The sequence below is a fragment of the Muntiacus reevesi genome, chromosome 4 (assembly GCF_963930625.1).
Source record: "Muntiacus reevesi chromosome 4, mMunRee1.1, whole genome shotgun sequence".
In the NCBI taxonomy this organism is placed as follows: domain Eukaryota; kingdom Metazoa; phylum Chordata; class Mammalia; order Artiodactyla; family Cervidae; genus Muntiacus; species Muntiacus reevesi.
Window position 1 is genome coordinate 43715087 of NC_089252.1, and position 23140 is coordinate 43738226.

Here is a 23140-nt window from a genome sequence, read left to right on the forward strand (position 1 = left end):
AACTAAGGGATAAAAAGGGTGAGACTGCCCCAGGTCATATTGCCAAGGTAAAATTAAAATTTTAAGTGAGGAAGAAATAAACATCTGCTATCAAAAAACAAGTTCCAGGTTGTTTTTTCTTTTTTTTTAAGATGAGTGATTCAAGTGAGAAATAAAAATATAAAAGAAAGAAAACACAGCCTGGTTCCATGCGGCTTTACTTCTCCTGGAGGTGATAACCATGGAGAGCGGAGAAAGCCTCAAGGGAACAAGGGCTTGCAGGGCTGAAGCCTTGGACCATCCTCGTCCAAGACCTCCGCGCCCTGGAGTCCTAGTAAAAACTACAACTCCCAGAAATCCCGGAACCCGAAGTGGGTGGGCCCAACGGTGTGTGGGCGGGGCCGTCAAAGCAAGCGGGGCGCTTCTTCCGCGAGGAGCTGCTGGAGAAGTGGCGGGAGTGGCGGCGATGGAAGCTCTAGAGGAAAAAGAGGCGCAGGTGATGGGGCGGGAGCTGGGCTTTGCGGCCTCCGGGAAACCGCGTCTTTGACACACCCGCCCAGCCGGCGGATGTCCTGGGCGAGCCACTTTTACTGTGTTCCTCTGCTGATCCATCTTTAGTCCGGCTTGATTCACCATCTGTGAGCAGCCCCCTCTCCCCACCAACCCCACCCCAACGCTGAAAAGGGAGTTTCCCTTCTTTTCCCGGCCTTCCCTGCTGGGACTCAGGCTTGGAGAGGGGTTGAGGAGCCCTGTCGTGTGAAACCTCTCCCTGGAGACGGGAGGGGGACTTCTGATCCCAAACTCAGCTTCCAGCCAGGCCTCGCTGTTCACCGCTGCTTTTTACTAGATTTCTCACTCTTAACCAAGTGGTAAAGAACCTGCTTGCCAATGCAGGTAAGAGACACGATTTCGATCCCTGGGCCGGGAAGATCGCCTGGAGGAGGGCATGGCAACCCACCCCAGTTTTCTTGCCTGGAGAATCCCATGGACAGAGGCGCCTGAAGGGCTACAGTCCTTGGGGTCGCAGAGGCGGACAGGAGTGAAGCGATTTAACACACACACCTGTTTTCTGCATCTCGCATCCCAACTCTAGGAGCTTTCGGGCTCTGAGGGACTTGTGATGTGTTGGAGACAACTCTTTTTTCAAACTTTGCACCCATAATAATGGTTAGCACTTGCAGATTGAGGCATAGGAATATAATGCAAAATACTTGCCTAATACTGCTTTCTTAGCTTTGGGGAAGAACAGATTGTTTTCTGGTAATTTTGTTGATTGTGCTGTGCCTGCTCACTTTTTAATCTCCTGACATCTGATAGCTCTCTCCCTAAAGACAAATTAGGATGTGAAGTAGGATCCCAGAATATTCACAGAAAGCATTTCGTTTGCTATTGATCATTACTTGGTCTTATTTGCTTCATGCCATTGAAATAAACAAGGATTATTAAATTCGTGTCCCTTGTAATGGTTAGGTCGCTGCATGGCTGAAAAAAATATTTGGAGATCATCCCATTCCACAATATGAGGTGAATGCTCGGACAACAGAGGTCTTATATCACCTTTCAGAACGCAACAGGGTCCGAGACAGGGATGTCTACCTGGTAACAGAGGACTTGAAACAGAAAGCAAAGGAATATGAATCAGAAGGTGAGATCAATTACAGAATTTTGAATGAGATACTAACTAGAGGTAACCAGATTTTAAAACAGTAAAGTATGCGTGCCTGCTAAGTCCCTGCAGTCATGTCCAACTCTTTGTGACCCATGGACTGTAGCCAACCAGGCTCCTCTGTCCATGGGATTCTCCAGGTAAGAATACTGGAGGGGGTTGCCGTGCCCTTCTCCAGGAGATCTTCCCAACCCAGGGATCAAACCCACATCTCATTATGTCTCCTGCATTAGCAGGAGTTCTTTATTACTAGTGCCACCTGGAAAGCCCTAGCAGTAGAGTATACAAGGTTGATTTAGTGTAGACAGCTTTTTAGCATTGTGTCTTTATTTTACCCAGATTTGTCTTACATTGTGTTGTTATAGCAACCTAATATATTACAGGGCTTGACTGGTAGCTCAGCAGTAAAGAATCTGCCTGCCAATGCAGGAGACACAGGTTAGATCCCTGGGTCAGAAAGATCCCCTGGAGGAGGAAATGGCAACCCACTCCAGTCTTCTTGCCTAGGATATCTCATAGACAGAGGAGACGGGCAGGCTACAGTCCATGGGATTACAAAGAGTTGGACACAACTAAGTGACTAAAGAACAATAACAATACATTGTAAGTGTCATTATAGTATATTTTATTGGTACTCTGATGGTAAAACACTAACCCCTAAAATATAAGTCTAAACTTATTAGCCTGACATATAAGATCAGTTCAGTTCAGTTCAGTCACTCAGTTGTGTCCAACCTTTGCGACCCCATGGACTGCAGTACACCAGGCTTCCCTGTCCATCACCAACTCCCAGAGCTTGCTCTAACTCATGTCTATCAAGTTGGTGATGCCATCCAACCATCTCATCCTCTGTCATCCCCTTCTCCTCCCGCCTTCATTCTTTCCCAGCATCAGGGTCTTTTCAAATGAGTCAGTTCTTCGTATCAGGTGGTCAAAGTATTGGAGTTTCAGCTCCAGCATCAGTCCTTCCAGTGAACATTCAGGACTGATTTCCTTTAGGATAGACTGGTTTGATCTCCTTGCAGTCCAAGGGACTCTCAAGAGTCTTCTCCAACACCACAGTTCAAAAGCATCAATTCTTCAGCGCTCAGCTTTTGTTTTAGTCCACCTCTCACATCCATACATGACTACTAGAAAAACCATAGGTTTGACTAGATGGACCTTTGTCAGCAAAGTAATGTCTCTGCTTTTTAATATGCTGTCTAGGTTAGTCATAGCTTTTCTTCCAAGAAGATATAAGTTACCTGTGGTTTTTAATTAATCTGTTTATTTATGGCTGCCCTGGGTCTTGCTTGAGGCGCGTGGGTGTTCTCTAGTCTCGGTGAGCAGGGACTACTCTCTAGGTGTGGTGCACGGGCTTTTCACTGTGGCGGCTTCTCTTGTTGTGGAGCATGGGCTCTAGGGCGTGCAGGCTCTGTAGTTGTGATGCAGAAGCTTAGTTGCCCCACAACATGTGTAATCTTCCTGGACCAGGGATGGAATCCGTGTCCACTGCATTGGCAGGTGGGCCAGAAAAGTCTTATTTTAGTAGTTATTAAAATACAGTATGTACACCCATGGCTGATTCATGTGTATGTCAATAAACCACTACAATATTGTAAAGTAATTAGCCTCCAATTAAATTAATTAATTTAAAAAAAAAGTAAAATACAGTATGAAGAAAGGGGCTTTGAGTCCAGAAAAATTTTATTTTGTAAAAGCTTTTTTTTTTTTTGGTCTATAATAATATGCAACAAAAATTCTAAGGATTTTAAAAGTTAAAATTATTCATGTCTGTCCTAAAGAACCTTTTAGGGTAACACATTATAATATATACAAAATTTTGACACAATTTTCCATACTCAAGTGTCCAATAAACATCTACTTCTGCTTCACTGATTATGCTAAAGCTTTTGACTGTGTGGATCACAACGAACTATGGAAAACCCTTAAAGAGATGGGAACACCAGACCACCTTACCTGCCTCCTTCGAAACATGTATGCAGGTCAAGAAGCAACAGTATGAACCAGACATGGAACAACAGACTGGTCCAAAATTGGGAAAGGAGTACGTCAAGACTGTATGTTGTCACCCTGCTTATTTAACTTGTACGCAGAGTACATCATGTGAAATACTGGGCTGGATGAAGGACAAGGTGCAGTCAAGATTGCAGGGAGAAATATCAATAACCTCAGATATGCAGAAAACACCCCTCTCATGGCAGAAAATGAAGAGGTGCTAAAGAGCCTCTTGATGAAAGTGAAAGAGTGAAAAAACTGGCTTAAAACTCAACACTCAAAAAGCTAAGAGCATAGCATCCGTCACTTCAAGGCAATTAGATGGGGAGAAAGTGCAAACAGTGACAGACCTTATTTTCTTGTGCTCCAAAATCACTGCAGACTATGACTGCAGTCATGAAATTAAAAGACACTTGCTCCTTGGAAGAAAAGCTATGACACACCTAGACACTGCATTAAAAAGCAGAGACATCACTTTTCTGACAAAGGTCTGTATAGTCAAAGTTATGGTTTTTCTTGTAGTCATGTGTGGATGTGAGAGTTGAACCATAAGGAAAGCCGAGAGCCGAAGAATTGATGCTTCGAACTGTGGTGCTGGAGGAGACTCTTGAGAGTCCCTTGGACTGCAAAGAAATCATACCAGTCTATTCTAAAGGAAATTAACCCTGAATATTCATTGGAAGGACTGATGCTGAAGCTGAAATTCTAATACTTTGGTCCCCTGATGTGAAGAGCTGACTTATTGGAAAAGACCCTGATGCTGGGAAAGATTGAGGGCAGGAGAAGGGGGTGACAGAGGCAGAGATGGTTGGATGGCATTATCAGTTCATGGACATGAGTTTAAGCAAGCTCTGGGACAGGGAAGCCAGGTATGCAGCAGTCCATGGGGTTGCAAAGAGTCAGACATGATTGAGCGACTAAACAACAACTATAAGTTGGTGTCTGCTGAGTAGGGCTGGGATGGCTGAATATCCACATGTAGAAGAATGAAGTTGGACCCTGCCTTATAATATATGTAAGAATTAACAAGGGACTTCTCTGTGGTCCAGTAGTTAAGAATCTGCCTTGCAATGCAGGGGACACAGGTTCAATCCCTGATCAGGGAACTAAGATCCTACATGCTACCAGGCAGCTAAGCCCGAGCGCCACAACTAGAGAACCTGTGTGCTACAACTATTGAAGTCCACATGCTCTGGAGCAATGAAGATCCTGAGTGCTGCCACTGAGACCGGATACAGCCAAATAAATGAATAAATACACACACACACACACATATATATGGGTTTAAAAAAAAAACAAGAATTAACTCAAAATGAATGAAAAATCTAAAAGTAAGAGTTAAATCTAAAACTCAGAAGACAGCATAGATGTACATCTTCATGCTTTGGATTTGGCTATGGTTTCTTAGCTATGATACCAAAAACAGAAGCAGCAAAAGGAAAAAGTAGGTAAATTGAAAATCATCAAAATTAAAAACTTTTGATCTCAAATTTTTTTTCTTCTCATCATCAAGTAAATGAGAAGACAACACACAGAATGAGAGAAAATATTTGCAAATCATATATATGATGAGGGACTGCCAGTAAGCACAGCATCAGTAGCCATCAGGGAAATGCAAATCAAAACCTCATTGGACTTCACACCTACAAGGATGGGTACACAACTCTGAACATAATAAAAGCCATTGAAATATTTGCTTTAGGTGGATGATTGCAATAAAGCTGTTGAAAAATGAAAATAAAACAAAGATCTTAGTCACCATAGAACTCTTATTTCTTTTCAGCCAAGCATCTTCAAGACCTTCTCATGGAGAGTGTGAATTTTTCCCCTGCCAGTCTCTCCAGCACTGGTTCCAGGTATCTGAATGCTTTGGTTGACAGTGCAGTGACCCTTGAAACAAAGGATACCTCTCTAGCTAGGTAATTCTTGTGATTGTTTTAATTTCTGCAGTCATATATGCTATCAGGTGTTGACCTAAGAAGCTTTTGTATCTCAGGGTAATGCTATATAGGAAATTATAGGAAATAATTTTATAATTATATAGGAAATATATGCAGAAACACTAAATTTAGTCAACTCCTTATCATTGCTAGTGAGTATGTTTGATTATTTCAGATAAACTTGGTTAAATTTATAATGTATTCTTCTTTCAGGATCAGGTTTGTGAAGGTTGGTTCTCATGTATATTTGAAAAGGGATTAGGTATCACGTTATTCCCTTCAGTCAGTTTAGTCGCTCAGTCATGTCTGACTCTGCGACTCCATGAACTGCAGCACTCCAGGCTTCCCTTTCCATTACCAACTCCCAGAGCTTGCTCAAACTCATGTCCATCGAATTGGTGATGCTATCCAACCACCTCATCCTCTGTCGTCCCCTTCTCCTCCCACCTTCAATCTTTCCCAGTTTGAGGGTCTTTTCCAATGATTCAGTTCTTCACATCAGGTGGTCAAAGTGTTGTAGCTTCATCTTCAGCATCAGTCCTTCCAATGAATATTCAGGACTGATTATTCCCTTAAACAGTAGGAAAAGCAGTAGGCTAAATCATCTACTGTTGAGCATAATGATTTTTAGACATGAATCTACCCTATTGGATAGAGTAGGTTTCCTTGTGACAGGCATTTTACCTTTATAAAGATATTATTCTTCTAACAACCTTAAGAAGAAACTGAGACTCAGAGGGGTTGGTTAGATAATTTCTCTGAGCTAGTAAATGACAGAGTTGGGTTTCAAACCCCACCTGACTTCCGAGTCCTAGGACTATCCCTGTTGGATACATCTTAGCTAGGGATTACCATTACAGATTATAATCAGAGAACTGTATAGCTGTTCTGTTTAACTGCTAATGCAAGAGCTTGGAATATGTGTGTGTGTGTGTGTGTATATATATATATATATATATATTTAAGCAGAAGAGTTTTAGCTAGGAGATCATGTAGGCTATATGGCAGCAGAAATCTTAATTCAGTCAATTGACTTGAATTAAGCCAATTTAGCAGACACCAAATACTAAATATATGTATAACTCTCTCTATATCTCTGTTCCCCTCTCCTTGTCCCTCCCTCCCTCCCTCCCTATATATATATTTATGTATAGCTATCTATGTAGGCACTGGGGAAGCAGAAATGAATAATGAATGCCGGCAAGGATAGTGTCTGCTCATGGTAAATTGAAGGAGATGGACTTGTAAAGTTATAGTATGACAGCTGCAACATTATAGGAATGTACAAGTTGTAGGTAGAAAGCACAGAGAAAGGGTTAGTGAATTCCAGAATGGGAGTAAATATAGTTTTTAAGGAAATTTGCCAGCTGAGAAAGGGTATTCCAATGAGAACAGCGTGTAAAATAGTTTCGAGGTAAGAGCATGATTAAGGAAGAATTCACATAGAAGTAAAATCATTTTTAGAAGTGAGGAATAATTGTAATGATTCTAATTGTCCTTAATGTCCGTTTACATGACCAAATTCTTCTTTTAGTTTTATCCCTGCAGTGAATGATTTGACCTCTGATCTTTTTCACACCAAATCCAAAAATGAAGAAATCAAGCTTGAATTGGCAAAACTTGAGAAAAATCTAACTGCAACTTTAGTATTAGAAAAATGTCTGCGTGAGTAAGTAATTAGTTTGAAGTTGTGACAATTTTTATTATAAAGGCAATAGCAGGACATTGTAAGATTTAGTTTTAACAATAGATATAATTTAAAACAACACATTAAGAAATGGTAAGATAAAACATTATTTTAAGTAGAAAATGACTTGGATGAAGTTAGGAGTGGTTGGGTACTTTTATCTTTTGTATAGTAGTTTCTTTTTTCACTATTTTTTTAATTTTTTTATTACTTATAAAGTTTTACAGAAAGAATACATCTGAGTATCATTCTATTGGTGATGACAATTGAACAATACTCCTAACTGTTCTTGAGTAACTAATAATTATTGAAGATTGTAATTATACAATATTGAGAAATACAGAACAAAATACAATTGTTGAAGGACAGTTGTTCTATAATATCGTGTTGGCCTCTGCCACACATCACCACGAATCAGCCACAGGTGTACACATGTCCCCTCCCTCCCGAGCCCCGGGTCCCATCTCCCATCTCATCCCATCCCTCTAGGTCGTCACAGAACACGGGGTTGAGCTCCCTGTGTCACACAGCCAGTTCTCACTTACTGTCTTTTTTCCAATGGTGAGGTGTATGTTTCCACGCTGTTCTCTCAATTCGTCCCACTCTCTCCTTCCGCCACCGTGTCATAAACTATGGTACAACTTAAGTGAAGTGAAGTCGCTCAATCGTGTCCGATTCTTTGCAACCCCATGGACTGTAACCTACCAGGCTCTTCCGTCCATGGAATTTTCTAGGCAAGAATACTGGAGTGGGTTGCCATTTCCTTCTCCAGGAGATCTTCCCAACCCAGGGATTGAACCGGGTTTCCCGCATTGTAGGCAGACGCTTTACCGTCTGAACCACCAGGGAAGTCATGTTCTATTTTGTTGCCCTTTCTTACTGAAATTCTGGTATCCCTCTTGATGTTCTGGCCCTTCTTTAGGTCCTTGTGGCCCCAGAGGTTAGATGCTGTGAAAAAGGAGTATGTATATGCACAAGTAATATGATGTTGTGTAAAATTATCCAATACATATTGACCCTGTATATGCAAAGCATCTTGTCATGTCACATTTAGAAGAGAGTCCTTTGTGACCTCCATAAGTCAAATAAGCTTTAGGATCCATTAAGTCACTTTTTGAGCAGCAGATCTACTTTCTCCAAGAATAATCGGCATAGATTAATCTTAAAATTATTCAGTATTCCTTGAGAAAAATCCCAAATGGCAACATGGAGAGAAAGATGACCTGGAAGAAATGCGTGGTAGTATGTTATCTACTCTTGACTAACCCAGAGTTGAATCAAAGAAGTAGTAGTTTGCTTTTTATAATTTCACTGAGAAGAAAATGTTCTCAACTTTACTTTTTCAAGGGATCTCAAGAAGGCAGAGTTACATCTGTGTACAGAAAGGGCCAGAGTGGACAGTCGTCTTCAGAACATGGACTTCCTGAAAGCCAAGTCGGAGGAGTTCAGATCTGGAATTAGAACTGCGGAGGTTTGTATGAAAGACTCAATATATTCAGCTCTCTTCAGAACGTCTTTTCAACTTTCATCCTCACAACTAGGCAGGACTATTATTCTCCTTTCACGACAAGGGTACTGTGAAGATAGTATCTTGCTCAAGGTCACAAAGCCATCTAGCAGCAGATCCCAGTTCATATGCAGGTCCCAAAACTCAGGCTTTTAAGCCCTGCACCCATATTGTCTCCCATCTCGGACTGTCTGAAATGACTCACATGCAACATTAAAGTGCTTACAAGCAAGTATAGTTCTTCATCTATGACTTTTTTTTTCATAGCTTCTCTTTACTGTGTTATATATTGAAAATATTTCATGATGGTTACTTGCAAAATAATTTTTTAAACTGAACTCCCTTTTTTTTCATTGTAGGAGCAGCTTTCAGCCCGAGGAATGGATGCTTCTCTGTCTCATCAGTCACTGGTAGCACTTTCAGAGGTTCGCTTACTTTACCCAACTTAACTTCCTTTAAAATGTCAGTGTGCCGTGTGCTTTTCATGTCTTTTTATACAGCTTTATTCACTATTGACCTGATTTCTTTTCCTTTACCTCTGTATTTTATGTTTACCAGTATTTATATCTTTATTACTTGTTTATCTATATATATGTTTACATTTGCTTGGTGTTTTCTTTATTTGATGGAGTCAATGATTATTGATTTATCTATTGTATAAATATATTGAACTATTATGTGTTAAACCACTGAAGTATTCATATTTCTTCCCTTTCAGCAAAGTACTGGCTCCCAGCTCCTATAGAATGCATTCCTGGGGTTTAGGTTCTATAAGAGTTTTATTTATTTTCGTGGGAAGAGGGAGAAATGGGGGGATTTGTTTTATGGTTTTATTCTTAAGATTTTTTGGTACTTTGATTTTTGGAATCTAAAATTGACAGTTCATAAGTATGTGTTTGAGATTCTTGTTTCCTGATGTTCTGATGCCTCTTAATCACATTATTTTGTATTCCCAGACAGCATATTTGTCTTAATAAATGGGAGTATTACTTTGCTGTTTTAACATTTTCTAAGGATTATGTCCATTTGTTATCCATTTATCTTTGAAACTCTTTATTTATTACATTATTTAAAATATCCTAGTGTTAATGTTTTGTCATGTTTTATTTCAGAAATGTGCAGTGTTTAATTGCATTGTGAATATCTTTATTATTCTGTGTGTTTTTTTTTCACCCTCAGAAACTGGAAGAACTAAAACGACAGACTATACCTTTGAAGAAAAAATTAGAGTCCTATTTAGATTTAATGCCGGTAATTATTATTTTTTTTTATAAATTAAAAAAAAAAGGTTTATCTCCTCCAGCTTTCTCCAAGGGCACTAAATGATCATGAAAATACTGGGTCCATGTCTAAGGACCCAGGTCCTCCTCTTTTTTCTCTTTCAGTAAAAGATAAGCTCCAAATTCTTGTAGAATGCAATTCTGGGGTTTTAGGTTGTATAAGGGTCTGTGTTAAAAGTCATCATTGAATTTCAGTATTGTATGTACTTTGGATATACTTTCTATAAGTTTTTTTGCCTTTTGAAAAGGATTGTTGTATTTTTTTTCCCCCTTGTTTCCTAGCCGAGACAACATAACCTTTCCTTATTTTATTTTTCTTTAAAAGAATCCATCTCTTGCTCAGGTAAAAATTGAAGAAGCAAAGCGAGAATTAGTAAGTAGTTCCATTTTTTTCCTTGAGACTTTTAAAGATAAATGCTGATAAAGCTAAAACTCCCTTCCTCCTCTGTCCTTTCCTTTCTACTCAGAGGTAAAGGTAAACCACAGTTCCAAACTTGAGGTATATCATTACCATGCATCTTTTAATACTTTTTGGGGGGCATATATGTATTTTTTTTCCCCCATAAAAAATACATAGTGGTTTTTTAAATTTTTGTGTAGATTTTCCTGGATAGAAAAGGAGAGTTGAGAGGCATAGAATATTCTAGACAAAGTGAAAGTGAAGTCACTCAGTCATGTCCGACTCTTTGCGACCCCATGGACTGTAGCCTACCAGGCTCCTCTGTCCATGGAATTTTCCAGGCAAGAATACTAGAGTGGGTTGCCATTTCCTTCTCCAGGAGATCTTCCCGACCCAGGGATTAAACCCAGGTCTCCCGCATTGTAGGCAGACACTTTACCATCTGAGCCACCAGGGAAGTCAGGAATTAACGAAAACATAAGAGCTGAAAAATGGAGGGCTTTTCCAAGCTTTTGCAAGTAAAGCAATCTACCTGCTTAGGGGTATGCAGTGGAAGATAGGACTGAAGTAGGTCAATTGGTCTAGGAGGTGAAGGGCCTTCAGTATAAAGAAGGTTGAACTTGGAGCCTGTAGGGCAGGGGTCCCCAGGACTGGTCCACGACCTGTTAGGAACCCGGCCTCACAGCAGGAGGTAAGCAAGTGAGTGAGCAAGAGAAGCTTCACGTATATTTACAGCTGCTCAGATTACCTCCTGAGCTCTGCCCCCATCACGTCAGCATCTGATTCTCATAGGAGTCTGAACGCCAACCCTAAAGTCAAGGGAGAACATCCTGAGATTGCCACAAAATAAAAATAAAGTACACAATAAATGTGATGCACTTGGATCATCCCGAAACCATCCCCCCACCTCCAGTCCACAGAAAAAATGTCTTCCACTGGCCCCTAGTGCCAAAAAGGTTGGGGACTGCTGCTGGAGGGACCACTGAAAGTTGCTCTGGGTTGCCATGCTTTTTAAGCTAGAGAGAAACGTGATCAAGGTTATGCTTTTTAATCAGGCCAGTCATTTGGGAAGATTTTTCTGGAATCAGTGTTTAGGGTGGATTGGAGGATAGAGAAAGAAAATTGCAGAAACAAGTTGGCCTGTTTAGGCCAGATGAGAAGTAATGAGAACAGTGGCGGTGAGACTGGAAAAGAGCGATGTGAGAGACATCGCGAAAGTACGTTGCTTAAGGAGTACAGGTCAGGAAAATCTATTCATCTATCATGTCATTCACCTCTCCTTAGATGTTTATTAGGAGTCTGAAAACTTGAAGTATGGGAAGTGGGAAAGATATAAAAGCAAGGAAAAATCTCATTTATAATGATATTTTTAAAAATTTCTGCTTTAGGGTTTTCCTTTTTGTTTCATTTTAAATAGCATTAGAAGTTAGAGCACTTTTTTTTTTATGTCTTTAGTTATAATATTTATGGTGTTTCTTTCTTCCTTTAGGATACTATTGAAGCTGAACTTACAAAGAAAGTAAACATGATGGAACTGTGACCAGAGCCACCTTTCTTAACAAAGTAGATTGAATAGGACTTTAAAGAATTTTTTCCTTGTGACATTCCTTATAACTTAATTTCTGTATTCTTAGATGAAATAATGTCATTATTGATGGAATAGTGGTGTCTGGTTGTGTATTGAATTTTTATGTGCAAATGCATAGTTTTCATATGAAGAAACATTGGTTTTCTATGTTGTTAGTGGCTTGATGTCCTTCAGTAGCTCTCTTAGGTGAACACACGACCGTCATCATGTAGTCACTCAGAAGGTCAGCTAAGTGAAAGGGAAAGATTCTGCAGCTTCAGTTATGTTCCTCCCACGCCCCCCCTCTCCTGGGATTTGCTATTGTTTTTTCTGATCCGCTTACCTGCCTAATTCCAAATGTTAATATATGCAGGAATTTGGTTTATGAAAAAGATGACCTTTTAAATCAGTAATAGAGAGATGGATAATTCAACACATGGTGCTAAATCTATACTTTACCCCTTATATCAGGATAATTTCAAGGGATCAAAGATTTAAAAATTTTTTTTAAAATATAGTAAAATAAATCATAAAGGAGTTTTAATGTTTTGATTTTTAAATCAGAGTCAGAAACTTGCGGCTGAAATCCAGGAGCCATAAATAAAATGATTGAAATGTTTGAAATTTTTGAAATACTAAAACTTCCTATATGGGACTATCTCTTGTAAATAAAATCAAACCATGATAAATGTAGTGTAAAGAAGAAAAGAGAGATTTTTCACTTTGCACCTTTTTGTACTTTAAAAAATTTTGTACCATGGGATCAAGACTCAATTAGTTTTTTAAAGATTACCTAATTGACCTTAAAAATTGCCCTCTCCTTGCCCACAAATATATGGCTACATATAATACAAAATGCAAAAGACATTTGTATTTCCTTTTTTGGAGACTGTCCATATCCTTTAGCCATTTAGGTATGATTGTTTCATCTTTCTCTTAACAGTTTATAGGTGCTTCTGGTGTGTTAGCTAAATTAATCTTTTACAGTTTGAATTGTGAATATTTTCCAAGGTTATCATTTGTCTCTTAACCGCAGTGCTTTTGGTAAGGTGACTTGATGGGTCAACTGTGGAAATAACCACCAGAATCCCTCCTACTCCTTTGCTCTTCCCCTGTGTATGCTAACCTTGCTACTTCCCTCATCAAGAGGTGGAGTCTGGGGAAAAAAAAAAAGAGGTGGAGTCTGTATCTTCACCTGTTGTACCTGGTTTGGCCCTATGATTTCTTTTGGTCAATGAGACAAATAGCAAATAGGACAAAACCAAAGACTAAAAACTTGTCATTCGTTGGAGCTTGCCATCTCTTACCGAGACTACCATGTGAAGAAAGCTGGACTATTGGAGGATGAGCAGAGAAAGGTAATTCCAGTTGAGCTCTGCTCCCACCCCAAGACCAAACAGGCTGCCAACTGCCAGATATGTGAATGAGGTCTTATACTGTCCAGCCTTACTAGCAGACTGCATAGATCAACCATGCTGTCCCAGGCCGGAAGCTCACAGAAGCAACCTGTAGAATCATAAGAAATAATAAATGATTGTTGCTTGAAGCTTATTTTAAATTTGGGGCTGGTTGTTGGCTGTAGCAGCTAGTTGATAAAAGTAACCTTTGAAAAAAAAAAAAAGTAACCTTTGAAATTTATTTTTTGGCTTCCCCAATGGCTCAGGTAAAGAATCTGCTTGCAGTGCAGGAGACACAGGAGACATGGATTCAACCTCTGGGTCGGGAAGATCCCCTGGGGGAGGCAATGATAACCCACTCCGGTATTCTTGCCTGGAAAATCCCATGGACAGAGGAGCCTGGGGGGATACGGTCCAGAGGTTGCAAAGAGTCAGATATGACTAAGCGACTAACACTTAACACCTGAAATTTATGTTCAAAGAAAAAAGCAAAACATGTACAATATGAAAATCAAAAACCTAAAACCTACATAATTTTATAGAATAGTAACCATATTCCATGTAAGTAAGAAAATTGTTTTACATAAAAGACAAAGATTGAAAGAATAGGTTTTTAAAACACCTCCAGTTATTTGCTGTACTTGAACAAAATGTCTTAAAAGTAAGGATAGGTAGATTCACAATCACAGTAGACAGATTACATCTTCTCTTAGTAATTGATAGAACAGGCAGAAAAACAGTCAGCAAGGATACAAGATATTTAAACAGCACAATTAACAAACGATAATGGATATATAAAGAATCCTGTTACAGACTGCCACAGGTACATGCTCTTTTCAAGTGCATCCAGAACATTTACAAAAATCATCCAAATACTGGTCAGGAAAAGAAATCTCAACCATTACAAAAGGACTGAAACAATACATAGCATGCTCTCTCAATACAGTGTAATTAGATAAAAATAACTGAGAAATGTTATGTTTAGAATTTAAGAAATACATTCTAAAACTGTGAATCAAAAATTACAAATTAGAAAATATTTAGAACTGGCAATGATGAAAATTCTACATATCAAAACATAAATTTCTGCTTTTGGCCATGTTGAAGAAGAGTGATCACACTGACTAGATGGCTTTAAATAGAAAAATAAATGAAAATAGGAAACTATAGTCTTCAGACATTAAGTAACAAAGAAGCCTAGCACATTAATTCATAAGAGAAACAAGGTGAGCCTTGTGATAGACTCAGCTTGGTGATGGACAGGGTTTTCAAGTTCATAGCTCAGAGAAGGAGAATCCAAACAGCCTGGTGATCTTGCCTAGTTGAGGAGAGAGAGATGAGAATTGAGAAAAGTCAAAGGAAAGTGTCAGAAAATATCAAAAAGAGTTCTACAGGTCTGCAGAGGTATTCCTTCGAATCTGTCTAAACTGATTTGCACACATAGGAGGAAATCACCTGAAGCCAGTGAAAGAGTCACTGGAAAGGCGCAGACTGAAAAATTCCTGGAACGTGCAGAAGACTGGGATTATCTCGTGTTCCTGTGAGCCAGAGTGAAGCTACTTTCTACACCATAGAACACTGAGTAGTGTCTTCAGAAGGTTATTTGCCTTGGTGGTGAGAATTAGCTCAAAACCCATACCAACATGAAGGCAGCCATAGACTATACATAAACAAATGGACATGGCTGTATTCCAATAAAACTTAATGTACAAAGACAGATGGCAAGTTAGATTTGACCCACATGCAGTAGTTTGCAAACTCCTACAACAATAGTTATAAAACAAAAAGAGGTATAGCTAATATATCAGTTGTGGAGTTAGCATAGAATCATAAAAATTGCTCAGCCCTAAAGAAGGCAGGAAATTAAAAAAAAGATGAGAAAAATAGAAAACAAGATGGTAGATTTATACACAGCCATGTCAATAATGGCATTAAAAGCAAATAATATAAATACTCCAATTAAAAAGAGACTTTCAGCTTGAGTAAAAAAAAAATCAAGACTCAGTTAAATGCTATTCTTTTTAAAATATTTATTTATTTACTTACATGGCTGCATCATATCCTAGTTTCGACATGGAAACCCTTAGTTGTGGCCTGTGGGATCTAGTTCCCTGATCAGGGATTGAACCTGGGCCTCCTGCATTGGGAACTTGAAGTCTTAGCCACTGGTCCACCAGGGAAGTCCCAACCCACTTTAAATATAAAGCTACAGATAGATTAAAAGTAAAATCATGGAAAATGTATACATGTAAACAGCAATTAAAAGTTTACAGTACAGCTTCCCTGGTGATCTAGTGGTTAAGAATCCACCTTGCAGGGGGCACCTGTTTTATCCCTGGTCTGGGAAGATCCCACATGCTGTGGAGCAACTAAGCCCATACACCACAACTACTGAGTCTGAGCTCTTGACCCCACACGTTGCAACTACTGAAGCCCAAGTGTCCTACAGGCTGTGCTCCACAACAAGAGAAGCCACCTCAATGAGAAGCCCCCATCACTTCATGGCAAGTAGATGGGGAAAAAATGGAAACAGTGACAGACTTTATTTTCTTGTGCTCCAAAATCACTCCAGATGGTGACTGCAATCATGAAATTAAGACACTTGTTCCTTGGAAGAAAAGCTATGATACACCTAGACAGTGTATTAAAAAGCAGAGACTTCATTTTGCTGACATAGGTTCAGATAGTCAAAGCTATGGTTTTTCCAGTAGTCATGTATGGATATGAGAGTTGGACCGTAAAGAAGGCTGAGCACCGAAGAATTGGTGCTTTCGAATTGTGGTGCTGGAGAAGACTCTTAAGAATCTCTTGGACTGCAGGGAGATAACACTACTCAATCCTAAAGGAAATCAACCCTGAATATTCATTAAAAGGACTAATGCTGAAGTTGAAGCTCCAATACTTTGGCCACCTGATGTGAAGAGTCAACTCATTGGAAAAGACCCTGAGGCTGGGAAAGATTGAGGGCAGGAGGAGAAGGGGGTGACAGAGGATGAGATGGTTGGATGCCATCACTAACACAATGGACATGAGTTTGAGCAAGTTCTGGGAGATAGTGAAGGACAGGGAAGACTGGCGTGCTGCAGTCCATGGGGTTGCAAAGAATCAGACATGACTGAGCGACTGAACAACAAACAACACACCGCAACTAGAGAGTAGCTCCTCCCTGTTCACCACTAGAGAAAGCCAATGTGCAGCAACAAAGACCCAGCACAACCAAAATAAAAATAAGTAAATAAATAAAAATTTTAAAAGCACAACTTATAATAAAGTTTAAAGTATTATCAAAATAGATGTTAGAAAAGGAGATAAAGATGGACAGTTTATGGTAATAAAAAAGCCAAAATCATCCAATGGGGAAAGAACAGTTTTTAACAAATGTTGCTGAGACAATTAAATGCAAAAAATAAAGTCAGACCCTTAACTTACATTATATATAAAAACTAACTCAAAACATTTGATATGAATGAAAACTATAAATTTTTAGAAGAAAAGTTAGAGACAAATCATTATCTTGGATTTGATAAAGGATTCTTGGATATGAAACCAACAGCACAAGCAACAAAAGAAAAAAAAAATTGGACTTCCTGAAACATTTTCCTGAAAAGCTTTTGTGTTTCGAAAGACACCACGAAGACAGTGAGTAGACCATCTACAGAATGTGGTGAAATATTTGCAAATCATATGTCAGATAAGGGACTTACATCCAGAATCTATAAAAATTCAGCTCAATAATAAAAGACAAATAACCCAATTAAAAATAGGTAAGGGATTTGAAAAGACATTTCTCCAGTGTCTATATATATATGAATGCCCAATAAGTACATGAAAAGATGCTTGACATCATTGATTATCAGGAAAATAAAACTCAAAACCACAATGAGATACCGTCTCATACCCACTAAGAAGGATAAAAGAGACAGATAATGACAAGTGTTGGTGAAGATGTGGAACCCTCATACACTAATGGTAGGCTTGCAGTATGGTACAGTCATCTTGAAAAACAGTTTGGCAGGGTCTCAAATGACTGAATATTGAGTTATCATATGACGCAGCAAATTAAGTCCCAGCTGTATATCCAAGAGAAATGAAAACACAAGTCAAGACAGGAATAGAGCTGCAGACATAGAGAACAAACGTGCGGACATGGCAGGGTTGGGGGTACTGAGAGTGTAGGACAAATCGAGAGTAGCATTGACGTGTATACACCACCCCATGTAAAACACAGCTCGTGGGAAGCTGCCGTATAGCAGAGGGAGCTCAGCTCGTGCTCCATGATGACCTAGAGGGGTGGGATGGGGTTTGGGAGGAAGCTCAGGAGTGAGGGGATGTATGGATACACGTGGCTGATTCACATTGTTGTATAGCAGAAACTGACACACAACTGTAAAGCAATTATATTTAAAAAAAAACAGCCATACAAAAATAATACATGAGAGTTTGCAGCTGCGTTATTCAAAACAACCCAAATCCCTACCAACTGATGAATGGGCAAGCAAAACATTCATCCATACGATGGAGTATTATTGAGTCATAAATAAAAAGGAATGAAGTACCCAGACATGCTACAATATGGATGAATCTTGAAACCATTATGCTTGACTTCTCTGGTGGTCCAGGGGTTAAGAATCCACCTGCCAATGCAGGGGACATGGGTTCAATCCCTGATCTGGGACAATTCCAGATTCCATGGGACAACTAAGCCTGTTAAGCACAACTACTGAACTAGAACTCTAGATAGAGCCAGTGAGCCGCCAATACTGAGTCCAGGCACTGCAACTACTGAAGATCGTGCACCCTAGAGCCTGTGCTCTGCAACAAGAGAAGCCACTTCAGTAAGAAACCCGTTCACTGCAACTAGAGAGTAGCCCCAACTCGCCACAACTAGATAAAGCCTGCATGCAGTAACCAAGACCCAGTGCAGCCAAAACTGCATACTTAAAAAACAGAACATGTAACTCCATGGCTGATTCATTCAATGTATGACAAAACCCACTGAAATGTTGTGAAGTAATTAGCCTCCAACTAATTTAAAAAAAAGAAAAAAACAGAACACTTTATGGTAAGTGAAAGAAGACAGTCACAAAGGATCATATATTATAGAATTACATTCATATGAAATATCCAGAAATATATAGCGATATATTCAAGCTGGTTTTAGAAAAGGCAGAGGAACCAGAGATCAAATTGCCAACATCCGCTCGATCATCGAAAAAGCAAGAGAGTTCCAGAAAAACATCTATTTCTGCTTTATCGACTATGCCAAAGCCTTTGACTGTGTGGATCACAATAAACTGTAGAAAATTCTGAAAGAGATGGGAATACCAGACCATCTGACCTGTCTCTTAAGAAACCTGTATGCCGGTCAGGAAGCAACAGTTAGAACTGGACATGGACCAACAGACTGGTTCCAAATAGGAAAAGGAGTACGTCAAGGCTGTATGTTGTCACCCTGCTTATTTAACATATGAAGAGTACATCATGAGAAACGCTGGGCTAGATGAAGCACAAGCTGGAATCAAGATTGCCGAGAGAAATATCAGTAACCTCAGATATGCAGATAACACCATCCTTATGACAGAAAGTGAAGAAGAGCTAAGGAGCCTTTTGATGAAAATGAAAGAGGAGAGTGAAAAAGTTGGCTTAAAGCTCAACATTCAGAAAACTAAGATCATGGCATCCGGTCCCATCACTTCATGGCAAACAGATGGGGAAACAGTGGAAACAGTGGCTGACTTTATTTTTGGGGGCTCCAAAATCACTGCAGATGGTGACTGCAGCCACAAAATTAAAAGACACTTACTCCTTGGAAGGAAAGTTATGACCAATCTAGACAGCACATTAAAAAGCAGAGACATTACTTTGCCAACAAAGGTTCGTCTAATCAAGGCTATGGTTTTTCCAGTGGTCATGTATGGATGTGAGAGTTGGACTATAAAGAAAGCTGAATGATGAAGAATTGATGCTTTTGAACTGTGGTGTTGTAGAAGACTCTTGAGAGTCCCTTGGACTGCAAGGAGATCCAACCAGTTCATCCTAAAGGAGATCAGTCCTGGGTGTTCACTGGAAGGACTGATGTTGAAGTTGAAACTCCAATACTTTGGCCACCTGATGCGAAGAGCTGACTCATTTGAAAAGACCCTGATGCTGGGAAAGATTGAGGGTAGGAGGAGAAGGGGACAACAGAGTGTGAGATGGTTGGATGGCATCACCAACTCAATGAACACGGGTTTGGGTAGACTCTGGCAGTTGGTGATGGACAGGGAGGCCTGGCATGCTGCGGTTCATGGAGTCGCAAAGAGTCGGACATGACTGAGCGACTGAACTGAACTGAACTGATATAGAGATAATCAAATTGATGGCTGAGCGATGAAGGGTAGGGGGTAATAGCTAAAGGGTACAGAGTTCCTTTCAAAGTAATTGTTGCAAATGTCCATGAATATATAGAAAACCTGAATTATATACACTTTAAATAGGTGAATTGTATGTTGTATGAAGTATATCTCAATAAAGCTATTGAAGAAAAGATACACAGATTAAAAAGGAAGAAGTAAAACTATTTTTATTTGCAAATGGAGATAGTTAAGTGAGCATCCATGCCAGAAAGATAAGAAAACAGCAAAATAGACAACCTCCAAAAGCTATCAGGAACAAATAATGAAGATATGAGCAAAAAAGAGTGAAACAGAAAATGAATAAAATAGAGAAGAACAACAAAAAGCCAAGAGTTGGGTCTTTAAAAAAAAAAAAAAAAACTAGGAAATTGACCTTGTCATCTAATTTTTTTTAATTTGGCAGCACTGTGTGGCTCATAGGATCTTAGTTCCCAGAGCAGGGATTGCACGTACATCCCCTGCATTAAAAGTGGAGAGATTAACTACTGGACCTCCAGGAAAGTCCCTCATCTAAATTCTTAAGTATAGAGATATAGCATTGTTATTAATATCCTCTGTTTCCAGAATCTAAAGTGAATCCCCTTTGGTTATTTGTTCCAATAAGATTAGTGGTTTAAAAACAAAAAAGGTTGGTTACGAAGTCAGGAAACCCGAGTCCAGAGGGCTAAATGGACTAGGTCCTGGAGGAGTCAGGGGCCTGGCTCAGGCCAACAGTCTGTTTCTTTGTAGATGTGCAAGAGCGATGTGAGGTGTGGGCAAGCAAGCATCTAAAGCAGTCCCTAATTAAACCTTCTTGCTCTGATTCCATTTCTAGGTCTCTAACTGCATACTTCTTGGAAATATCAAATATATCCATATGTATGGGTGTGTGTCAACGAGAGGGGCCCTCTGCTCTTTCATCTTTGATACTGACTACGTGTCTGCCTATGAGAACCCCACCCCTACATACCTCTGCATTTATCTCCAAAGAACAGAGACATTCTTGGATTATCACAGCAAAATGATCAAATTTAGGAAATTTAACTTTGATTCTATTATCTAACATGTAGTTCATACTCTAATTTCTCCAGTTGTCTTTATGTGCTTCATAAAAATTGTTTTTCCAATCCAAGATCATACATTGTATGTAGTTATGTCTGTCTTAAGAGATATAGCATTGTTATTAATATCTTCTTGTTTCCAGAATCTAAAGTGAATCCCCTTTGGTTATGTGTTCCAATAAGATTCAGTTCAGTTCAGTTCAGTCGCTCAGTCGTGTCCGACTCCCTGTGACCCCATGAACCGCAGCACACCAGGCCTCCCTGTCCATCACCAGCTCCCGGAGTCCACCCAAACCCATGTCCATCGAGTTGGTGATGCCATCCAACCATCTCATCCTCTGTCATCTCCTTCTCCCCCTGCCCTCAATCTTTCCCAGCATCAGGGTGTTTTCAAATGAGTCAGCTCTTCAGATCAGGTGGCCAAAGTATTGGAGTTTCAACTTCAACATCAGTCCTTCCAGTGAACACCCAGGACTGATCTCCTTTAGGATGAACTGGTTGGATCTCCTTGCAGTCCAAGGGACTCTCAAGAGTCTTCTCCAACATCACAGTTCAAAAGCATAATTTCTTCGGCGCTCAGCTTTCTTTACAGTCCAATTCTCACATCCATACATGACCACTGGAAAAACCATAGCCTTGACTAGACGGACTTTTGTTGACAAAGTAATGTCTCTGCTTTTTAATATGCTGTCTAGGTTGGTCATAAATTTCCTTCCAAAGAGTAAGCGTCTTTTAATTTTATGGCTGCAATCACCATTTGCAGTGATTTTGGAGCCCAGAAAAACAAAATCAGCCACTGTTTCCACTGTTTCCCCATCTATTTGCAATGAAGTGATGGGACCGGATGCCATGATCTTTGTTTTCTGAATGTTGATAAGATTGGTGGTTAAAAAAAAAAAAAAAGGAAGCCAGGAAATCCTGGGTCCAGAAGTTTCTGATACCTGATTTTGATCATCTTGCCTTTACTGGTCTATGAAACTTCCCACACGTCTCTTCCAATTCATCTGAGCGAGTTCAGTCAGGGTGATACAAACGTAGGGACCGTTGCACATGAGCAGCATCACTATCCTTTGCCCAAAGTTCTGCCCTGATGGAGGGGCTGTGCTGTCCATAGATCAGCCTTTGCCTATACTAAATTAAGACCTCATGACCTTGGCTGGGACTTGAGTTACCAGCAGAATGGAATTATCTATTACAACTTCTGCTCCTTGGGAAAAATGTGAAACTGAATATTGGGTAAAAAGTCAGCTTGAATGAAAAGATGTCCCTCATTAAATGTGTGTGAAGCTCTTTTAAGAGAAGACAGGATTGTGTGTGGTTGTCCTTGGAGCCTGTCTGGTTGCCAGGGGAACTTTTTCTTGTGAGTTACCCCAGGAGCACGTGACAGCTGGCTCGCCATAGCCTGGCTCTGAGCCTGTGCCAGGACTGCTGACATCCAGGTTTTGACGACACACCACCCAAAGAGGCGGCTCTGCCAGCTTTATTTAGTGCTATGATGCATGGATGTGCTTTTCATATCAACACAGTTTTCTCTCATGTTGCACGGGTTTTTATTTTCAGGTTTATCTTCCAGTGCTCAAACCTCACATTTACAGTTTCTTTTCAATTCTGCAGTGGTGGTTGTGGGCTGACCGTCTGCCTCCACTGCATTGAGAGGGAAAATTGCTCTATTTTCTATCACATCTTCAGACACTGAGCATAAAACCTAATTCAGCTACTACCTAGCAATGTGGTCTTAAAGACATCATGTAACTCAGGTACCGAATGGATGTAACAGTTGCCCTAGCTTCCCTATTATTCTTTCATTCACTTATTTATCTTTTTTAATGATTTTTATTTTATTTTATTTTTTATTAATGGCTGTGCTGAGTCTTTTTTGCTGCACAGGCTTCTCTCTAGTTGCAGAGAGCGGGGGCTACTATTTGTTGTGGTACACAGACTTCTCATTGAGGTGACTTTTCTTGTTGCTGAGCACAGGCTCTAGGGCACGTGGGCTTCAGTAGCTGCAGCTCCCGGGCTGTAGAGCACAGACTCAGTAGTTGTGGTGCACGAGCTTAGTTGCTCTGAGGCATGTGGGATCTTCCCAGACTAGGGATCGAACCCGCTTCTCCTGTATTGGCAGGCAGATTCTTTTCCACTGAGCCACCAGAGAAGCCCTCATTCACTTATTTATTAACAAGTTTTATTAAATACTGTGTGTTAGGTAGTGAGACCACAAAGATAAATAAGAGTTTCCCCTCAATCTCAGAGAGACAGTTTATACATTCACAGTATATTAGACTGG

General features: G+C 39.9%; 1 protein-coding gene across 2 annotated transcripts; it reads left to right on the forward strand.

The window, feature by feature from the left end:
• Positions 1-386: 386 nt before the first annotated feature.
• Positions 387-13622, forward strand: HAUS1 (HAUS augmin like complex subunit 1). Of its 2 annotated transcripts, none has more exons than XM_065932641.1 (9): positions 387-475; positions 1450-1624; positions 5427-5499; positions 7118-7252; positions 8618-8741; positions 9137-9202; positions 9957-10028; positions 10383-10430; positions 11947-13622. In XM_065932641.1, the coding sequence occupies exons 1-9, from the start codon at positions 446-448 to the stop codon at positions 11995-11997; spliced, it is 774 nt and encodes a 257-aa protein (XP_065788713.1). In that variant the 5' UTR covers positions 387-445; the 3' UTR covers positions 11998-13622. The 2 variants fall into 2 exon arrangements, with proteins under 2 accessions (XP_065788713.1, XP_065788712.1); XM_065932640.1 differs by having other exon boundaries at positions 5427-5562; positions 11947-13618.
• Positions 13623-23140: the final 9518 nt, after the last annotated feature.

Bases quoted from the DNA above. Each gene is read 5' to 3' on its own strand.
- HAUS1 (XM_065932640.1), top strand. From the start codon at position 446: ATGGAAGCTCTAGAGGAAAAAGAGGCGCAG. The intron at 476-1,449 runs GTGATGGGGCGG...TGTAATGGTTAG, and splicing joins TAGAGGAAAAAGAGGCGCAG to GTCGCTGCATGGCTGAAAAA. The intron at 10,029-10,382 runs GTAATTATTATT...TTTCTTTAAAAG, and splicing joins CCTATTTAGATTTAATGCCG to AATCCATCTCTTGCTCAGGT.